We start from the raw sequence: 17,299 nt of genomic DNA, 5'->3' as shown, positions 1-17,299 counted from the left end.
AACTATATTCTGAAGATACACAAAATACCTTCTGAAGATATTGTATTTTTCTGAAAAACCTTGGAAATACATATTGTGAAGATACACATAAAACATATTGTGAAGATATATTCTTAAGACTTTTGGAATACAGAAATACATATTCTGAAAACCTTGGAATACACACAATCTGAAAATAAAAAAAACGTTTGTATCTAAAAAAAATTTTGAATCTTTTATTTTGAAGGACTTTTTTTTTTTTTTTTTGAAAAAAAAATAAAACTTTTATTTTGAAAAAAAATCTGAAAACTCCTCCCCTTCCGTAACCAGATGACCCTCCCCTTCCGAAACCGGATGTCCCTCCCTCAAAACCGGATGTCCCGCCTCCTTACATCCTCGACCAATCAGAGAAGCCCTAGGGGGTCATAATCATCTCAAAAAGGGGGCGTGGCTACAATCCATCAAACTTTGATATATGCCCTTATATATGCCCTTATATATGACAACATACCCATAAGTCCCGCCCCCTTAAACCTTTCGACCAATCAGAAGGCTACAATCAATCAAACTAAAAGGGCCGTGTTTTGCATAATGAGACAGCTACCGCATCCCTAATCTCTCTCTCTTGTGCAAGACTAGAAAGCGGGGATCTTTGATTAAACACCTGCTATCAGAAGAATAGACAGTCAGAGTGACAAGCTACAGAAGATGGCCACAAACGATAGTACGAGTGATGAAGAGGACGAAACGGAACATCACTATTTGGGCAACTTTACACAATTCCTGTGAGTCTATTGAAGACATCTGTACGTTTTTTTTTCAAAAAAATGCATTGGTTTATATTTCTAATCAAGTACTCAAAACCATCATTTTTCAGCCTCCGGATTTCAGGCTGTTATGGCCTGGCTTCGCCCATAAGCACTTTGAGTGACAGTCAGTCCACACAGTCTGAGAGAGACAGAGAGACAGACAGACCTGTGTAAACACTCTGCGTGTCTCCCGGGAGAGGGAGCCGGGAGACACGCAGAGTGTTTACAGTTCGTTCTCTCTCGGTTCGGGAGCATGGGCTGTGGCGCAGCGCGGTGATGGACTATGAGGCGCCGTTTGGGACAAAAGCCTGGCACAGCCTATCCAGTTATCCTGCGCGACCCAGTTGGTCCGCGAGAGAGGGCCAGTTGGTGCGCCGATTGGGACAAAAGCCTGTCGAATACAGACACTGAGGTCCAGTTGGTCCGCGCGCGCCGACATGTTTTGTCGAATACAGACACCGAGGTCCAGTTGGTCCACCACCGTGGGTCTATCTCTCTCTCGCTCGCTCTCGCTCGGCTGGCAGCTAGAGGGGGGCGGGCGTTATTATGCAAATGAGGACCATCTGACGTCCCGAATACGCTAATTTTCATATGACTCACTTGAGGGAGGGACATTATTGTGAGATGAGAATTGGAAGAATGCGCCAAATCGAGAATTAGAGACATAGATCCTATTACTATAAGTCCACATAGCTAGAAAATGACCCTAAACACTGGAAAAGGTCATTTATAAGATAGTTCCCCTTTAAGTACATTTAATTAAATTGCTGGGTACTTTTTACACCCCTGCTGAAATCTGAGTTGCATGTGTGATGTCACTAATAGGTTTGAACCAATCATGGTCAATTTGACACCTTACTTTCAGCATACTGGGAAAGCTGAGTAGATTATCGACATGAAAGAATATAAGCTGCTGATTTGAAATTCCTGGTAAATCAATGGGTGCTTGTTGTCAATTTGCATATTGATAGATCTTTGCCTTCTCAATAGGGTAGATGTGTAGAGATGCAGCAAAGCCATTTTCAGTAGTTAGTACAAATAGTTATTTAATAATATAGAACATTTTCTAAGGGTTTGAAATGCATACAGAGGGGATCTTTAATGAATGACTTGAATGGTCTGTCCGCCTACAGCAAAAGTACATCACAGAGTTCCAGCGGGAGAAGGAGTCTTTTGAGAAGAACATGGCACGCTTCAAGTAAGTGGCTTCTTTACGTTTTTAGGATGCAGTTTAGTAGGGCTGCACCGAACAGTTCCAAGCTTCATTTATAACGTTGACATTCGAATTCTAAATCAACATTCGATTTCTTTTTATTCTTTTTTTAATTATAATATATATATATATATATATATATATGTGTTTTTTTTTTTATCCACTTTTTCTCCCATTTTCTATTTTTCTCTCATCCCAATTTCGTATCGTCCAATTCAACCCTCCCCTGTCTCGAACGCTGTTTCTTGCCTCCCACAAGCCGGCTGCAATGTGGACGAAGCCATACATAGCACGAGTCCCCTCCGATACTCGAGGCAGCAGCCGTCGCATCTTTCCACCTGCGCGGCGCGATCTTTCAGCGTCGGGGGTCTGCGCTTTGGAGGGACGCCGCCCCCATCGCTTCTTGATTCTACTGCGCAGGCACACCAACCGACCTGTAGGAGTCGCTGTCCACAACGTCCGATCCCCACCCCTCAGTTTTCCCTAGTACGGACGACCAGCCAAACTGAAAACAATGTGGAGCGCTGGGTTCGAACACAGCGTCTCCAGCATTGGAGGTGAGTGCCTTGCCCACTGCACCACCTAGCCGCCCATATATGTGTCACCTCACAGCGCTTTGTGCCAGATCTCTACATTTTCATTTTTCAGATTATTCCAGATTGCTAAAGTACAGAATCTAAGCTTTCAAATGATGTGTCATATGTTGAAATCTGAGTATTTTTTTAACACGATGTGCTCAATTATAACTTGTAAACCTGGTTGTGTTCTAGAATACTTAAGGGTGTGAAAGCCCTCTCAAAGGAAGGCCACTTTTCACACTTCAGACAAAGTGAGCTGGGGCGTCAACAAAAACCCCTCCAGCAACGCCCATCTCCTGCATAGCATTAATATAATTAAGTGCTGCCATGAGAGTTCTCTCTCCTCAGGACCCCTGTCTCCCCAGGACCCCCTATCTGGACTGTATAGGACTGTGAAGCTATGTACCCCCCGCCCATGCTGCTTTGACACCAGAATTTCCCCAAGGGGATTAATAAAGGATCATCTTATCTTAGTAGGTAACATCACAATAAAAAATAAACAATTTTAAGAAGATAAAATAAAAGTCAATTTCTACAGAGTGTATGGATGCAGGGTCCATGTGTGTGTGTGTGTGTGTAATAACAACAAGTTAATAATCTCAGCACTGTATCTGTATCTCTGTGTGTGTGTTGGGTCTTGAGGGGGTTGATTGAAAATGTTATTAACAGATTGCAGAATGGGTACAGTACAGTACAGCTCAATACACACAATTGTTAAGGGGATGCAGACCAGAGAAAGACTTTCGTCTTGTTTACATCAGGGTCCCTCATTTTCATTTCATCATAACATTGACATACATGACATACAGGTAGACAGTACTGCTACATCTATACATTTATGGTATACCAGATTTGGCATACCAAATAAACAATTTTAAGAAGATAAAATAAAAGTCAATTTCTACAGAGTGTATGGATGCAGGGTCCATGTGTGTGTGTGTGTGCTTACACACACACTTAGCTGATATGCTAAGAGTTAAAAAAAGAAGAAGTGAGTATTTGATGAAGAAACTGTACATTGTATTAGGTGGGGTGGGGGGTAGTTACACATGCACACATCAAGCTGCAAGCAGAATTATTGTTAAATCTATGTCACAATGAGAAAAAGCAACAAATTCCTGACTCAGTGGCATGGGCCATTCTCTGATGCATAAATAATAAAATAATGTATGATTGAAGTGATGGATGTCAGTGTCACAGTTACACATACACACAGTCCTCATATCCCTTCTAGTTACACATACACACAGTCCTCATATCCCTCCTAGTTACACGTACACACAGTCCTCATATCTCTCCTAGTTACACATAAATACAGTCGTCATATCTCTCCTAGCTACACGTACACACAGTCCTCATATCTCTCCTAGTTACACATCAAGCTGCAAGCAGAATTATTGTTAAATCTATGTCACAACGAGGAAAAGCAACAAAGTCCTCACTCAGTGGCATGGGCCATTCTCTGATGCATAAATAATAAAATAATGTATGATTGAAGTGATGGATGTCAGTGTCACAGTTACACATACACACAGTCCTCATATCCCTTCTAGTTACACATACACACAGTCCTCATATCCCTCCTAGTTACACGTACACACAGTCCTCATATCTCTCCTAGTTACACATAAATACAGTCCTCATATCTCTCCTAGCTACACGTACACACAGTCCTCATATCTCTCCTAGTTACACATACACACATCAAGCTGCAAGCAGAATTATTGTTAAATCTATGTCACAACGAGAAAAAGCAACAAAGTCCTCACTCAGTGGCATGGGCCATTCTCTGATGCATAAATAATAAAATAATGTATGATTGAAGTGATGGATGTCAGTGTCACAGTTACACATACACACAGTCCTCATATCCCTTCTAGTTACACATACACACAGTCCTCATATCCCTTCTAGTTACACATACACACAGTCCTCATATCTCTCCTAGTTACACATACACACAGTCCTCATATCTCTCCTAGTTACACATACACACAGTCCTCATATCCCTTCTAGTTACACATATACACAGTCCTCATATCCCTCCTAGTTACACATACACACAGTCCTCATATCCCTCCTAGTTACACATACAAGTTCAAGTTCTTTAATAGTTGTCATACAGAAGTACAGAATACTTTCATACAAAATGCTTCTTACTGTTACGCTCCAGAGACTGTGCTAGACAAGATAGTATCAAATAACATAATAACATAATATAGCATGAATTTAGAAGAAGAAAAATGAGGTCACAGTGTTCGGTATAGACATATGTACAATGTTCTGAGTTACCATATAATATACAATACACAATACTATGCAGTGTACTAATGTACAGTACTATCTAGTGCAAAGCAGAAATGGGATGAGGTACAATTTTAGGTACAATTTACAGTAAGGTGTACGAGTTGTAGTGCAATCCTTCATCCATAAATATAAAGTGTGGGGAGTGGGTGCTACAGTGTGTTTGTTTAAAGTGGGTGTGTGCTATAAAGTGTGTGGAGTGGGTGCTACAGTGTGTTTGTTTAAAGTGAGTGTGTGCGTGTGGATGTGTGTGCTATGTGCGTTTGGTGGTTGTTGTTGTGTAGTGTTCATTCATTGTTCGTTTAGCAGTCCTCATATCCCTTCTAGTTACACATACACACAGTCCTCATATCCCTTCTAGTTACACATACACACAGTCCTCATATCCCTTCTAGTTACACATACACACAGTCCTCATATCCCTCCTAGTTACACATACACACAGTCCTCATATCCCTTCTAGTTACACATACACACATCTTAAACTAGCTGGACTCAGTGGCTAAGAGGTGATGAGCATCTTAAACTAGCTGGACTCAGTGTCTAAAAGAGGTGATGAGCATCTTAAACTAGCTGGACTCAGTGTCTAAAAGAGGTGATGAGCATCTTAAACAGGGGCGGAGCTAGGGGGTGGCTACCTGGGCTCAAGCCCCGGATGTATTCTGAAAAGCCCCGAATCTATTTAATTTTTTTTTTTTTTTTTACAATTCATCATTGTTACATGAAAATATGTTTGCACCAGATTTAGCAGAAGCTAATTTCCATCTGTGGTCTATCCAGCTGCTAACTGTATTTGAGTGAGTTAAGTCTTGGTGTTATGGTAGACTCAGACCTAAGCTTTAAATCACAATCAACAAGTTGACAAAAACTTAATTCTTCCACCTTAGAAACATAGCTAAAGTACGGCCATTTATAAATCAAAAGGACGCTGAAAACCAGATCCATGCCTTTATCTCAAGCCAACTCGACTACTGTAATGCACTCCTTACCGGCCTCCCGAAAAAATACGATGATAACTATTTTATTGCAATGCACTATTGCATTATTTTATTCTATTTACTAACTATTTTATTGCACTGCACTATTTTACTTTGTATCAGTGAATCATAGACGCCTGGCCATAAGAGCATTCGGAGCATCTCTGCTCTCCCACTATTGAACTTGGGGGAGCAAAGGTATGATCTTGCTCCACCACTTTTTGATTATATGAAAAATATGATATATCCCCCCCCAATATATAAATCTAACCATAACTACGTTATGGTTAACTGAGTTTTATAGTGAAAAGAGCAGCTTTATTGGTCAAGATTGAAGGCTCTATATTGCAGGAAATTGCACGTACAGGTTCATTAAATTAAAAAAAAATCTGTCGTGGAGGGGGTCCCCCTCCAAACAACCCCTTGCATGCCAAAAAAAACAAAAAAATAAAAAAAGGGGCCCATCTGGGCTAAGCCCCGGATCTCCTACAATCCTAGATCCGCCCCTGATCTTAAACTAGCTGGACTCAGTGTCTAAGAGAGGTGATGAGCATCTTAAACTAGCTGGACTCAGTGGCTAAGAGGTGATGCAGCATCTTAAACTAGCTGGACTCAGTGGCTAAGAGGTGATGCAGCATCTTAAACTAGCTGGACTCAGTGGTTAAGAGGTGATGCAGCATCTTAAACTAGCTGGACTCAGTGGTTAAGAGGTGATGCAGCATCTTAAACTAGCTGGACTCAGTGGTTAAGAGGTGATGCAGCATCTTAAACTAGCTGGACTCAGTGGTTAAGAGGTGATGCAGCATCTTAAACTAGCTGGACTCAGTGGTTAAGAGGTGATGCAGCATCTTAAACTACACACACACACACACAGTGCTCATATCCCTCCTAGTTACACACACGCACAGTGCTCATATCCCTCCTAGTTACACACACACAGTGCTCATATCCCTCCTAGTTACACACACACACAGTGCTCATATCCCTCCTAGTTACCAGTGTTGTGCTAGTTACTGAAAAATAGTAACTCAGTTACTTTACTAGTTACTCATTTCAAAAGTAACTCCGTTACGTTACTAGTTACTTACACCCAAAAGTAATGCGTTACTGTGAAAAGTAACTATTTAGTTACTTGAAGAAGAAAAAAATTGCTCCCATGCAGATACAGATACTCAAAATCGGTTGATCAACTTGACAGTTTCCATTCACATCACTGAACTCTGCTAAGCAATGTGGTCTAGATACAAACACAAATCTGACACAAACACAAATGTCCCGACGTAATAAGAAATGCACCATGCCTAATTGCTCGGGGAGGTTGAGCGCAGGCACGTTTAGGTTGGGCGCATGCACGTTTAGGTTGCGCGCATGCACGTTTAGGTTCTAGGTTGAAAATAAGTGCTTGAGGAACAGCCTTGATATCTGTCGCCGGAGCGTTTCATTATAACCGTCTTGCAACGTTGTTTAAGATATCAATCGTGCATTGCAACGTTAGAATAGTTAGGATATCAATTGTGCATGAAAGGACTATATTTATATTGTTTGATTAGTATTGATGAGATTCCCTGGCAGATTTGTAGTCAAAATGCGTTGATCAACTTGAGTTTCCATTCATTTACATTCACATCACTGCACTCACCAGTGTCTGTCGAGATGTAACGTTATTCCAGCAGCCCCTTAAACATTTTCTTTATCTCATTTCCATGTTGTACTGTATATTCTCTCTCCAAGTAGTTGGAAAAAGTTGTCCGTCCCATTTGCTGTGTGTCGCCTGGTATCATGCTACGCGGGTGGCGAGTGGATTTGGATGAGTCCTGGTAGTTAACGTTAGACTCCAGTATCTTTGAGCCAAAACACAAATTACATAACTAAAACGTTATTTTCTTTTCGCTCGACAAAAGAGAAATACGCGAGTAGCTGGGCGCTGCCATTATCAGTCAGGATCAGGAATAGTAAACAAAACACGCCCCCAGCATAGCGTTTCCCCGCAGCCAGACAGGATATGAGGATAATAATAATAATAATAATAATAATAATCACTACCGCTCGCTATCAATCTACGCCGTATATAACGCAAATAACGCATTAACGAACCATTCAGTAACGTAAGTAGCGTTACTGAATTTCAAAAGTAATGCGTTAGAGTACTAGTTATCGCCAAAAGTAACTTCGTTACTGTAACGCGTTAGTCCCAACACTGCTAGTTACACACACACACACAGTTCTCATATCCCTCCTAGCCACCACAACCTAATGTTATGTAGCTCTCCACCTTGCTATCTGAAACAATAGCTATCAATATAACGTTAGCAACTTTAACTTACATGGCTGTGTGGCTAGCTAGCTAACGCTAACGTTAATGTAGCATGGGCTCGTCGTAATAACACAATAAACGTGACATGGTTGGACTTGCAGTCGGCAGAAAAACTTGGTGTAGTTTTATCAAAGATGCAGAATTGTAAGGAGTTGGATGCTACTGTAAACAAACATTCTTAAACTTACCCATGCAGACGCATCTCGACCGATCTCTTAGTTAATTCCGTTGAATAGCGCTGTGTTTTCACCGGTGAGCCGAGACTGAATCAACTGGATTAACAAAGTTCAATGTACTCGTTCATTAGATCCGATGCATTCATCTCTTTCTGATCCAGAGTGCAGCTGCTCCAACGTGATGATAATCCCATTGTAAAGTGTAAACAGACAGCCAGTGCGTCGCTCTAACACACCCCCAATGTAAATCTCTGCGGGCTGCAGCCTAGGTTTGATTCACATGCAAATACAGTAATTACGCCCCCGTTTCACTGAAATAAAGTCTGTGAACAGCCTATTTTTAAACAAAGGATTGATACTATTTTAGATATTCTAACTGTTCGTTTTTATAGTAAACATGTGCTTATACATTCAATTTATAATAATATGATGAAAAAAAAAAAAAAAAAAACGATTTCAAGTCTAGACGAGAAGGGGGCGGGCCGAGTTCTGGTCAGTAGCGCTGCGAGGTGACATATATATATGTTATGTGACTATTAATGAATTTTTTTCAGTTTAAACCAATGGGGTTTTTCTTCACAGTTGCAGATAAAGATTAGGCTACACTAATATTATAGTATATGACTCGTCATAAAAATGTAAATAAAACATTTATCATAAATGATGTAGCCTATCTGCATCCGCTTGGCACTCGGCGCTCCATCAAGACATCACCATCACTTTCGTACCAACCGTGCCCTTATTGGATTATTTATGTTGACGAAACTGACTAGTTATATTCATTAAAGAAAGTTGATTTAATAAAAAAATCCAATATTGCAGTCAGCCAAGGCTTGACATTAACACCTGGCTAATGCGGGTAGAATTTGGCAGTGGCGTGTAACTCCGTCACTCTTACCAGCCACTTTGGCGGGTAGACCGTGCAGCGCCAGTGATTTTTGGCTGGTGAAAATGCTGGGTGGCTAGTGACTTTGGAAAACCACTAGCCACAGTGGCTGGTGAGCCAAAAAGTTAATGTCAATGTCATTTTTCTTTTTTAAATCAGTCAAAGATTGACAGCACTAAAGTCAAAGTCTTAGCTACTGGTGCATAATAGTACGGACCAAGATGGAGACACAAAAGTTCCAACGGAGGTCACTAGGGGGGGACAGGGTTGATGTGAGGGGGGGGGGCAGGGTTAATGTGAGGGGGGGGGACAGGGTTGATGTGAGGGGGGGGGACAGGGTTGATGTGAGGGGGGGAACAGGGTTGATGTGAGGTCACTCAAAACTGGGTTCACACAAGGTCCTTGAAGTGCTTATTTTTATTTTCTAAAGTGTAACTAATTGTAAGAAATCGGTTTTAAGACATAAATATTGGATCCAATTTGTAAAACAAAAAAAAACATTTAAAAGTGAATTGGATCCTTTTAAATGCCCTTTTAAAATGAAAATAGTGCTTGGAAAAGTACTTGAATTGTATTTGGCATTGTCTGTGGGAACCATGTCTCCTCTGTCCACTTGGTATTCTCCTAAATATCTATGGCTGGGGGGCGGGGTTACAGGCTGGGGGGCGGGGTTACAGGTGACATGTTTCTGGCTGGGGGGCGGGGTTACAGGTGACATGGTTCTGGCTGGGGGGCGGGGTTACAGGTGACATGTTTCTGGCTGGGGGGCGGGGTTACAGGTGACATGGTTCTGGCTGGGGGGCGGGGTTACAGGTGACAGGTTTCTGGCTGGGGGGCGGGGTTACAGGTGACATGTTTCTGGCTGGGGGGCGGGGTTACAGGTGACATGTTTCTGGCTGGGGGGCGGGGTTACAGGTGACATGTTTCTGGTTTGGGGGCGGGGTTACAGGTGACATGTTTCTGGCTGGGGGGCGGGGTTACAGGTGACAGGTTTCTGGCTGGGGGGCGGGGTTACAGGTGACATGTTTCTGGCTGGGGGGCGGGGTTACAGGTGACATGTTTCTGGCTGGGGGGCGGGGTTACAGGTGACATGTTTCTGGCTGGGGGGCGGGGTTACAGGTGACATGTTTCTGGCTGGGGGGCGGGGTTACAGGTGACATGTTTCTGGTTTGGGGGCGGGGTTACAGGTGACATGTTTCTGGCTGGGGGGCGGGGTTACAGGTGACAGGTTTCTGGCTGGGGGGCGGGGTTACAGGTGACATGTTTCTGGCTGGGGGGCGGGGTTACAGGTGACATGTTTCTGGCTGGGGGGCGGGGTTACAGGTGACATGTTTCTGGCTGGGGGGCGGGGTTACAGGTGACATGTTTCTGGCTGGGGGGCGGGGTTACAGGTGACAGGTCTAACGGCCGTCTCTCCTCCACAGAGAGGACCACCCGGAGCTGATCGAGGAGAAGAAGAAGTCCGACCTCCCGGAGAAGCCCAAGACGCCGCAGCAGCTGTGGTACAACCACGAGAAGAAGACCTACATGAAGCTGCACCCTGACGTGAGTGTCATCTTCACTAACCCCAACCCTAACCCCACCACCCTAACCCTAACCCCACCTGCTCCACCCTGACGTGAGTGTCATCTTCACTAACCCTAACCCTAACCCTGACCCCACCACGAGAAGAAGACCTGCTCCACCCTGACGTGAGTGTGGCGAAGCAGTTATCTGCACTAGGATACACATTATTATTATTATTATTCACAGGTACCGGTACCTGTGAATCGATACCGGTACCCAACGGTACCTTTTTTCGGTACTTTAGTCTCTAAAAATTGTATCTACCTACCTCAGTTGTAAAAAAAAAAGAAAATCCAAACTTCATATTTAACACTTTGAGCGCCACGCCTGGTTTTCCGTTTTACCGGCTGAATGCCACCATCGGCGCCAATGTTAACGTTAATATCGCCTAATCTATGTTTTAAATTATGGCTATGTGTCTAATCTGCCCATCGCATTATCAAAGACTATTTTCCAGTCAGTGCTGTCAAGGCCGATTGTTTTTTTATCGCGTCGTTTCCGTTTTGATATAAAAAACAGCTCATTCTGGAGCATTCTATGAAAATCGTCTTTTAGTGGAATATTCCACAACGTTGATATTCGTCGGCCTTTTTATGAATCGTTTTCAAATAAACGCTAGATGATCAATATTATACGTGCACGCAAGCACATTACGGCCGCGCACGGATAATCGCTCTGTTGATTTCCTCATGGACTTTTACAGTGAAACCGAAAGAAGACATTTCACAAAACAGCTTATAACTTCATCAAACTTACTCTGATTATCCTAACACTGATAACATAGAGTCCTTACCTGACATCATATGGTATCCAACTGGTATATTCCAATTCCTGATCACCATTCGAAAAAATCGATACGTGTATGGATCCAACGCGATACTGTAGATCTCCATGATCCGCGGGGATCTGAGGATCCAGAATGAACTCTGGTAACCCCGGCTGGATCAGTGAACTGGAAAATGTGGAGTACCGGATTTTTTTCCCCATTCATTTTCATTGAGTCCATTCCAAAATCACTTATGTCATCTGGGAGACGACAGGGGGCGCTTTTTTCCACAGTGGTCGCCGGCGCCGCTCGGCTATACTCGGGTAGGCTCGGGTGATGCAATAATTTTTCAGAGCGCAAAAAAATAAATAAAAAAAAAATCCGAAAAATCCCGTGAGTGGCTAGCAACCACCTATAAAAAAAAACAGAGAAATCTCGTGAGTGGCACGGAAAGTGTTAATAAATAAATAATGTATTATTATTACTTTATTATTATTTACATCTTACTAATGTAAAGTATTTTACAACTGATTAAACAAACAAACAATCTAGCAGCAATGAACTACTCTGCTGCTGATTGAGTATTCTAGCAGTTATTTTTGCTCCACCCCCGCTTTGGAGAAGAGTAGACCCGCTCTGCGGTGTGTGTGGCTTGTTTACCGACGTCACATCCTCTACTCTTATGTGAGTTGTGCCGGCTTGCACTGTAGCCCTAGGAGCTAACGTTATGTCCGACGGTTAGCTTAGCTAACGTCAGCTTAAGAACGTCAAATGGGTTACAAATATGTGAAACTAGGGAAGGAGTAAGCTGACCGCTAAAAATAAAACTCACCGTGGCAGCGCGAGCACATAGCAAAAGAACGTTTGTAGATAGTGGTGTTTCAAGAGACTGGCTACAGTAATATGATGCTGGGCTGTAGTGATCAGTTGTTCCGTGTGGCGCAAGTATGTAAAAAAGAAAAACAGAAACAACACGTTTGTTATCTGTAGTAAATAAATGAAGCTGGAATCCATTTGTGACCATGAACAGAGCCAGTGTCCCATTGTGTCCCGGATTCAATCTCCTCTCTAAAGACGCTCTGTGGCTAGGCTAACAGCCATGTCAGACAGAGCAGATGTGGAAACTGAGCTACACTTTCTAACAACCTGCCCACTACCAAGATAGATATCAGAGACATATACTCCCCAGTCCCCATGAATTGCAAACACCCAAAGAGAGTTTGAAAACATGTATTGTGCCTTAACGTGCGGTTTTCGTTTTTGCGGTCAACAAAACGTGACGTCATCGGATTTTTATTTTTTTTGCGCATAGTACCTAAAGTTGGCACCGGTGGATCTCACGTGAATCGATACTCGGTAGGTACCTTTTTAAAAGTACCGAATTCGGTACCCATCCCTAACTAGGATACACATTATCTGCACTAGGATACACATTATCTGCACTAGGATACACATTATCTGCACTAGGTTGATACACATTATCTCCACTAGGATACACATTATCTGCACTAGGATACACATTATCTGCACTAGGATACACATTATCTGCACTAGGATACACATGATCTGCACTAGGTTGATACACATTATCTCCACTAGGATACACATAATCTCCACTAGGTTTATACACATTATCTGCACTAGGTTGATACACATTATCTCCACTAGGTTGATACACATTATCTCCACTGGGATACACATTATCTCCACTAGGATACACATTATCTTCACTAGGTTGATACACATTATCTGCACTAGGTTGATACACATTATCTGCACTAGGTTGATACACATTATCTCCACTAGGATACACATTATCTGCACTAGGATACATTATCTGCACTAGGATACACATTATCTGCACTAGGTTGTTGCACATTATCTGCACTAGGATACACATTATCTCCACTAGGATACACATTATCTGCACTAGGATACACATTATCTGCACTAGGTTGATGCACATTATCTCCACTAGGATACACATTATCTGCACTAGGTTGATGCACATTATCTCCACTAGGATACACATTATCTGCACTAGGTTGATACACATTATCTTCACTAGGTTGATACACATTATCTCCACTAGGATACATATTATCTTCACTAGGTTGATACACATTATCTGTACTAGGATACACATTATCTTCACTAGGTTGATACACATTATCTCCACTAGGTTGATATACATTATCTCCACTAGGTTGATACACATTATCTCCACTAGGATACACATTATCTGCACTAGGTTGATACACATTATCTGCACTAGGTTAATACACATTATCTGCACTAGGTTGATACACATTATCTGCACTAGGTTAATACACATTATCTGCATTAGGATACACATTATCTGCACTAGGTTGATACACATTATCTGCACTAGGTTGATGCACATTATCTCCACTAGGATACACATTATCTTCACTAGGTTGATACACATTATCTTCACTAGGATACATATTATCTTCACTAGGTTGATACACATTATCTGTACTAGGATACACATTATCTTCACTAGGTTGATACACATTATCTCCACTAGGTTGATACAGATTATCTTCACTAGGTTGATACACATTATCTCCACTAGGATACACATTATCTGCACTAGGTTGATACACATTATCTCCACTAGGTTGATACACATTATCTGCACTAGGTTGATACACATTATCTGCACTAGGTTAATACACATTATCTGCACTAGGTTGATACACATTATCTGCACTAGGTTAATACACATTATCTGCACTAGGATACACATTATCTGCACTAGGTTGATACACATTATCTGCACTAGGTTAATACACATTATCTGCACTAGGTTAATACACATTATCTGCACTAGGTTGATACACATTATCTGCACTAGGTTGATACACATTATCTTCATTAGGTTGATACACATTATCTCCACTAGGTTGATACACATTATCTCCACTAGGATACACATTATCTGCACTAGGTTGATACACGTTATCTGCACTAGGTTGATACACATTATCTGCACTAGGTTGATACACGTTATCTGCACTAGGTTGATACACATTATCTGCACTAGGTTGATACACATTATCTGCACTAGGTTGATACACATTATCTGCACTAGGTTGATACACATTATCTGCACTAGGATACACATTATCTCCACTAGGATACACATTATCTGCACTAGGTTGATACACATTATCTGCACTAGGATACACATTATCTGCACTAGGTTGATACACATTATCTGCACTAGGTTGATACACATTATCTGCACTAGGCCCAGGACACACATGGAATATTGATGCTGACTATAACTCGGAGGTCGGACATTCCGACTGCCTACTAGGAAGAATGTAATAAAGCACGAGTTCCTAGTCGCAAACACGGCTATGATTTAATACCCAGTTCAAACCTTAGCGTCATTTGATGTCCTTTCAACATGCAGGGCTGTACGCTAAGCTTTTTCACTAGGGGCACACTTGCCCCTAAATGAGAAATTTAGGGGCAAAGAATATTTTTTAGGGGCAAATTTTTAAATAACTATTTTATCATTATAGTAGGGCTGGGCGATATGGCCTCTAAATGATATCGCGATATTTTGACATTTCCTCTAAAGCACTTAAAAATGCTTGATTTAACCCTTTGATGCATACAGTCACGCCAATATGATGATTATAATAAGTCCCTGCAACATATGTTTGCATTATTAAACCATGAAGATGCTTTAAAAAATAATTTAATGAAAATGTACTAAGAGTAGTCTACTGACACACTAATAAAAAAAATTATTTACATCTAAGACAATTTATATAAAAACTCTTGGGTGCCTTTTACACAGTACTGTGTTTTCTATCCACTTTAGCCAATATATATATATATATTAAGGCTGTCAAAGTTAACGCGATATTAACGCGTTAACTCCCGATTCTATTAATGCCACTAATTTTTTATTTTTTTTTAACTAGACTTCACTCAGGTGTATTATTGATGCTCTCATTGATACTATGTTTGTGTGTGTGTGTGTGTGTGTGTGAGAGAGATATAGAGAGAGAGGGGGGTGAGAGAGATGAGGAAGAGGCAAGAGAGAAAGAGAGCTGGGAGAGTGTGTGTGTGAGGGAGAGAGGGGGGTGTGTGATTAATCAGCCCTTGTGTGTGTGAATGTAACAAGTTCCTAACGTTTTCTTTCCCCTATTATTTCATGCACACTTTATTCATTGTTTTAAATTATTATTTTCTTTTAAGTTATTTTGTGCATCACTCTGTTTTGAATTTGATGCAAATTTGCAATGTATGAGGGTCATCCTTTTGTGTTAAATGGCTGCATAAAGCAAGCATTTGTTGACTCGCATGTTGATAAGAGTATTAAAACTTGGAACTTGAAAAAGATCTGTTTAAGGTAAAAAAAAAAAAAAAAAAAAACCATTAATTTGCGATTAATCGCGAGTTAACTATGGACAATCATGCGATTAATCGAGTTAAATATTTTAATCGTTTGACAGCACTAATATATATATATATATATATGTAACTGAGGGGTACAATTCCCTGACTGTATTAATCAAGTATTGATATCATTGAATCACTACCGACTTGTACATTACTGGCCAACACCGTACAAAGGTATTCTAGATGACGACACTCGCACAATAACAGGTTTTCCACACAAAATACTCGGTTAGAATATTTATTACATAAAAGGATAGTATTACATTACTTAGTTGCGCTTATAAGGCAAATAGAATGCGCATAGGCGAGTCAATAGTGAATATTAAGTAATTATCTAGGGATCTTCTGGGAAAGGGTGTACTACCGGTTGTAAGCCAGCAGAGGGGGCCAAAGCTCTATGCAAGTCCAGGGTTCAAGGGGGCGATGTCACCCCTGTGGCAGCGGGGAAAGCAGTGGTGATCCCAGGGTGCGCTCCGCGCAGATGAGAGCCGTCAAGTCTCTGCTCCGGCAGAGACGGGCTTGGGCGATGGTCCCACGGGCAGGTGTAGATCCCACAGTGGCAGTGGGGTAGGCGGTTCTCTGCTCCAGCAGCTTGGTCAAAGCAATGAAGAACAATAATCCTTGCCCGGAGAGTGGCACCGCTGGCGGGGTGTAAGTCCTCCGTGGTGCTGCTGCTGCTCCGGTGTAAATCCTCCGGTGCGGTAATGCACGGTTGGTCCTGACGTTAATATACTATTAGCACGGGCAATAAGTGCTCTATGTCGACGCACAATTACTCACTCCACGTGGTCTTTGACTCGTAATGAAGGTTTACTAATGAATAGAGAACGATACGACAAACAGACGTATTTAGGATAACACGAGACTATATTGGGGCAATGCGAGCCCTGCTGTACCGCACGTTACGTAGTGGGTAAGGCTTTACTTCGTTAACTGCACCAGACTGAACTGAAGGCGAACTGAAAGGGGGGTTCTACATTTCTTGCGCCATATATATATGTACCGTGAACAAATAGTACCTATCTCATTTCTGTCGCCTCTCGGTCTCGTAGCCGTGGGCGAAAGCGGGCATGCTTGGGCAAGTCCGAGGCGGTAGCTTTCAAGTCAGCTCGAGGGGGTAAGGCTTTACTCGGTACCTGGCGCCAGGGGATCGCTTCCAATAGGGGAATGAATATTATGGTCTGTCCTGCTAGACTAAAGGGATATTCAGTGTATATTGTACAAGGAATATACAAGGGATATCAAACGATATGCAGATATTATACATGGGATCTCAGGCAACAAA

The 17,299-nt window shown here is 41.8% G+C and overlaps 1 protein-coding gene across 4 annotated transcripts in view; it reads left to right on the top strand.

Annotated features, from left to right (window-relative positions):
• ubtfl (upstream binding transcription factor, like) overlaps positions 1-17,299 on the top strand; it is a 149,706-nt gene that overhangs the window by 39,268 nt on the left and 93,139 nt on the right. For all 4 annotated transcript variants that reach the window (XM_084311755.1, XM_084311756.1, XM_084311754.1 and 1 more), the window contains exons 6-7: positions 1,922-1,986; positions 10,661-10,781. In XM_084311755.1, coding sequence (XP_084167881.1) covers positions 1,922-1,986; positions 10,661-10,781 — 186 coding nt within the window. The remainder of the gene's footprint in view (positions 1-1,921; positions 1,987-10,660; positions 10,782-17,299) is intronic.

The sequence above is a fragment of the Notolepis coatsorum genome, assembly GCF_963971535.1.
Source record: "Notolepis coatsorum genome assembly, chromosome: 4".
Lineage (NCBI taxonomy): Eukaryota > Metazoa > Chordata > Actinopteri > Aulopiformes > Paralepididae > Notolepis > Notolepis coatsorum.
This window is presented reverse-complemented; position numbering and strand designations above follow the sequence as displayed.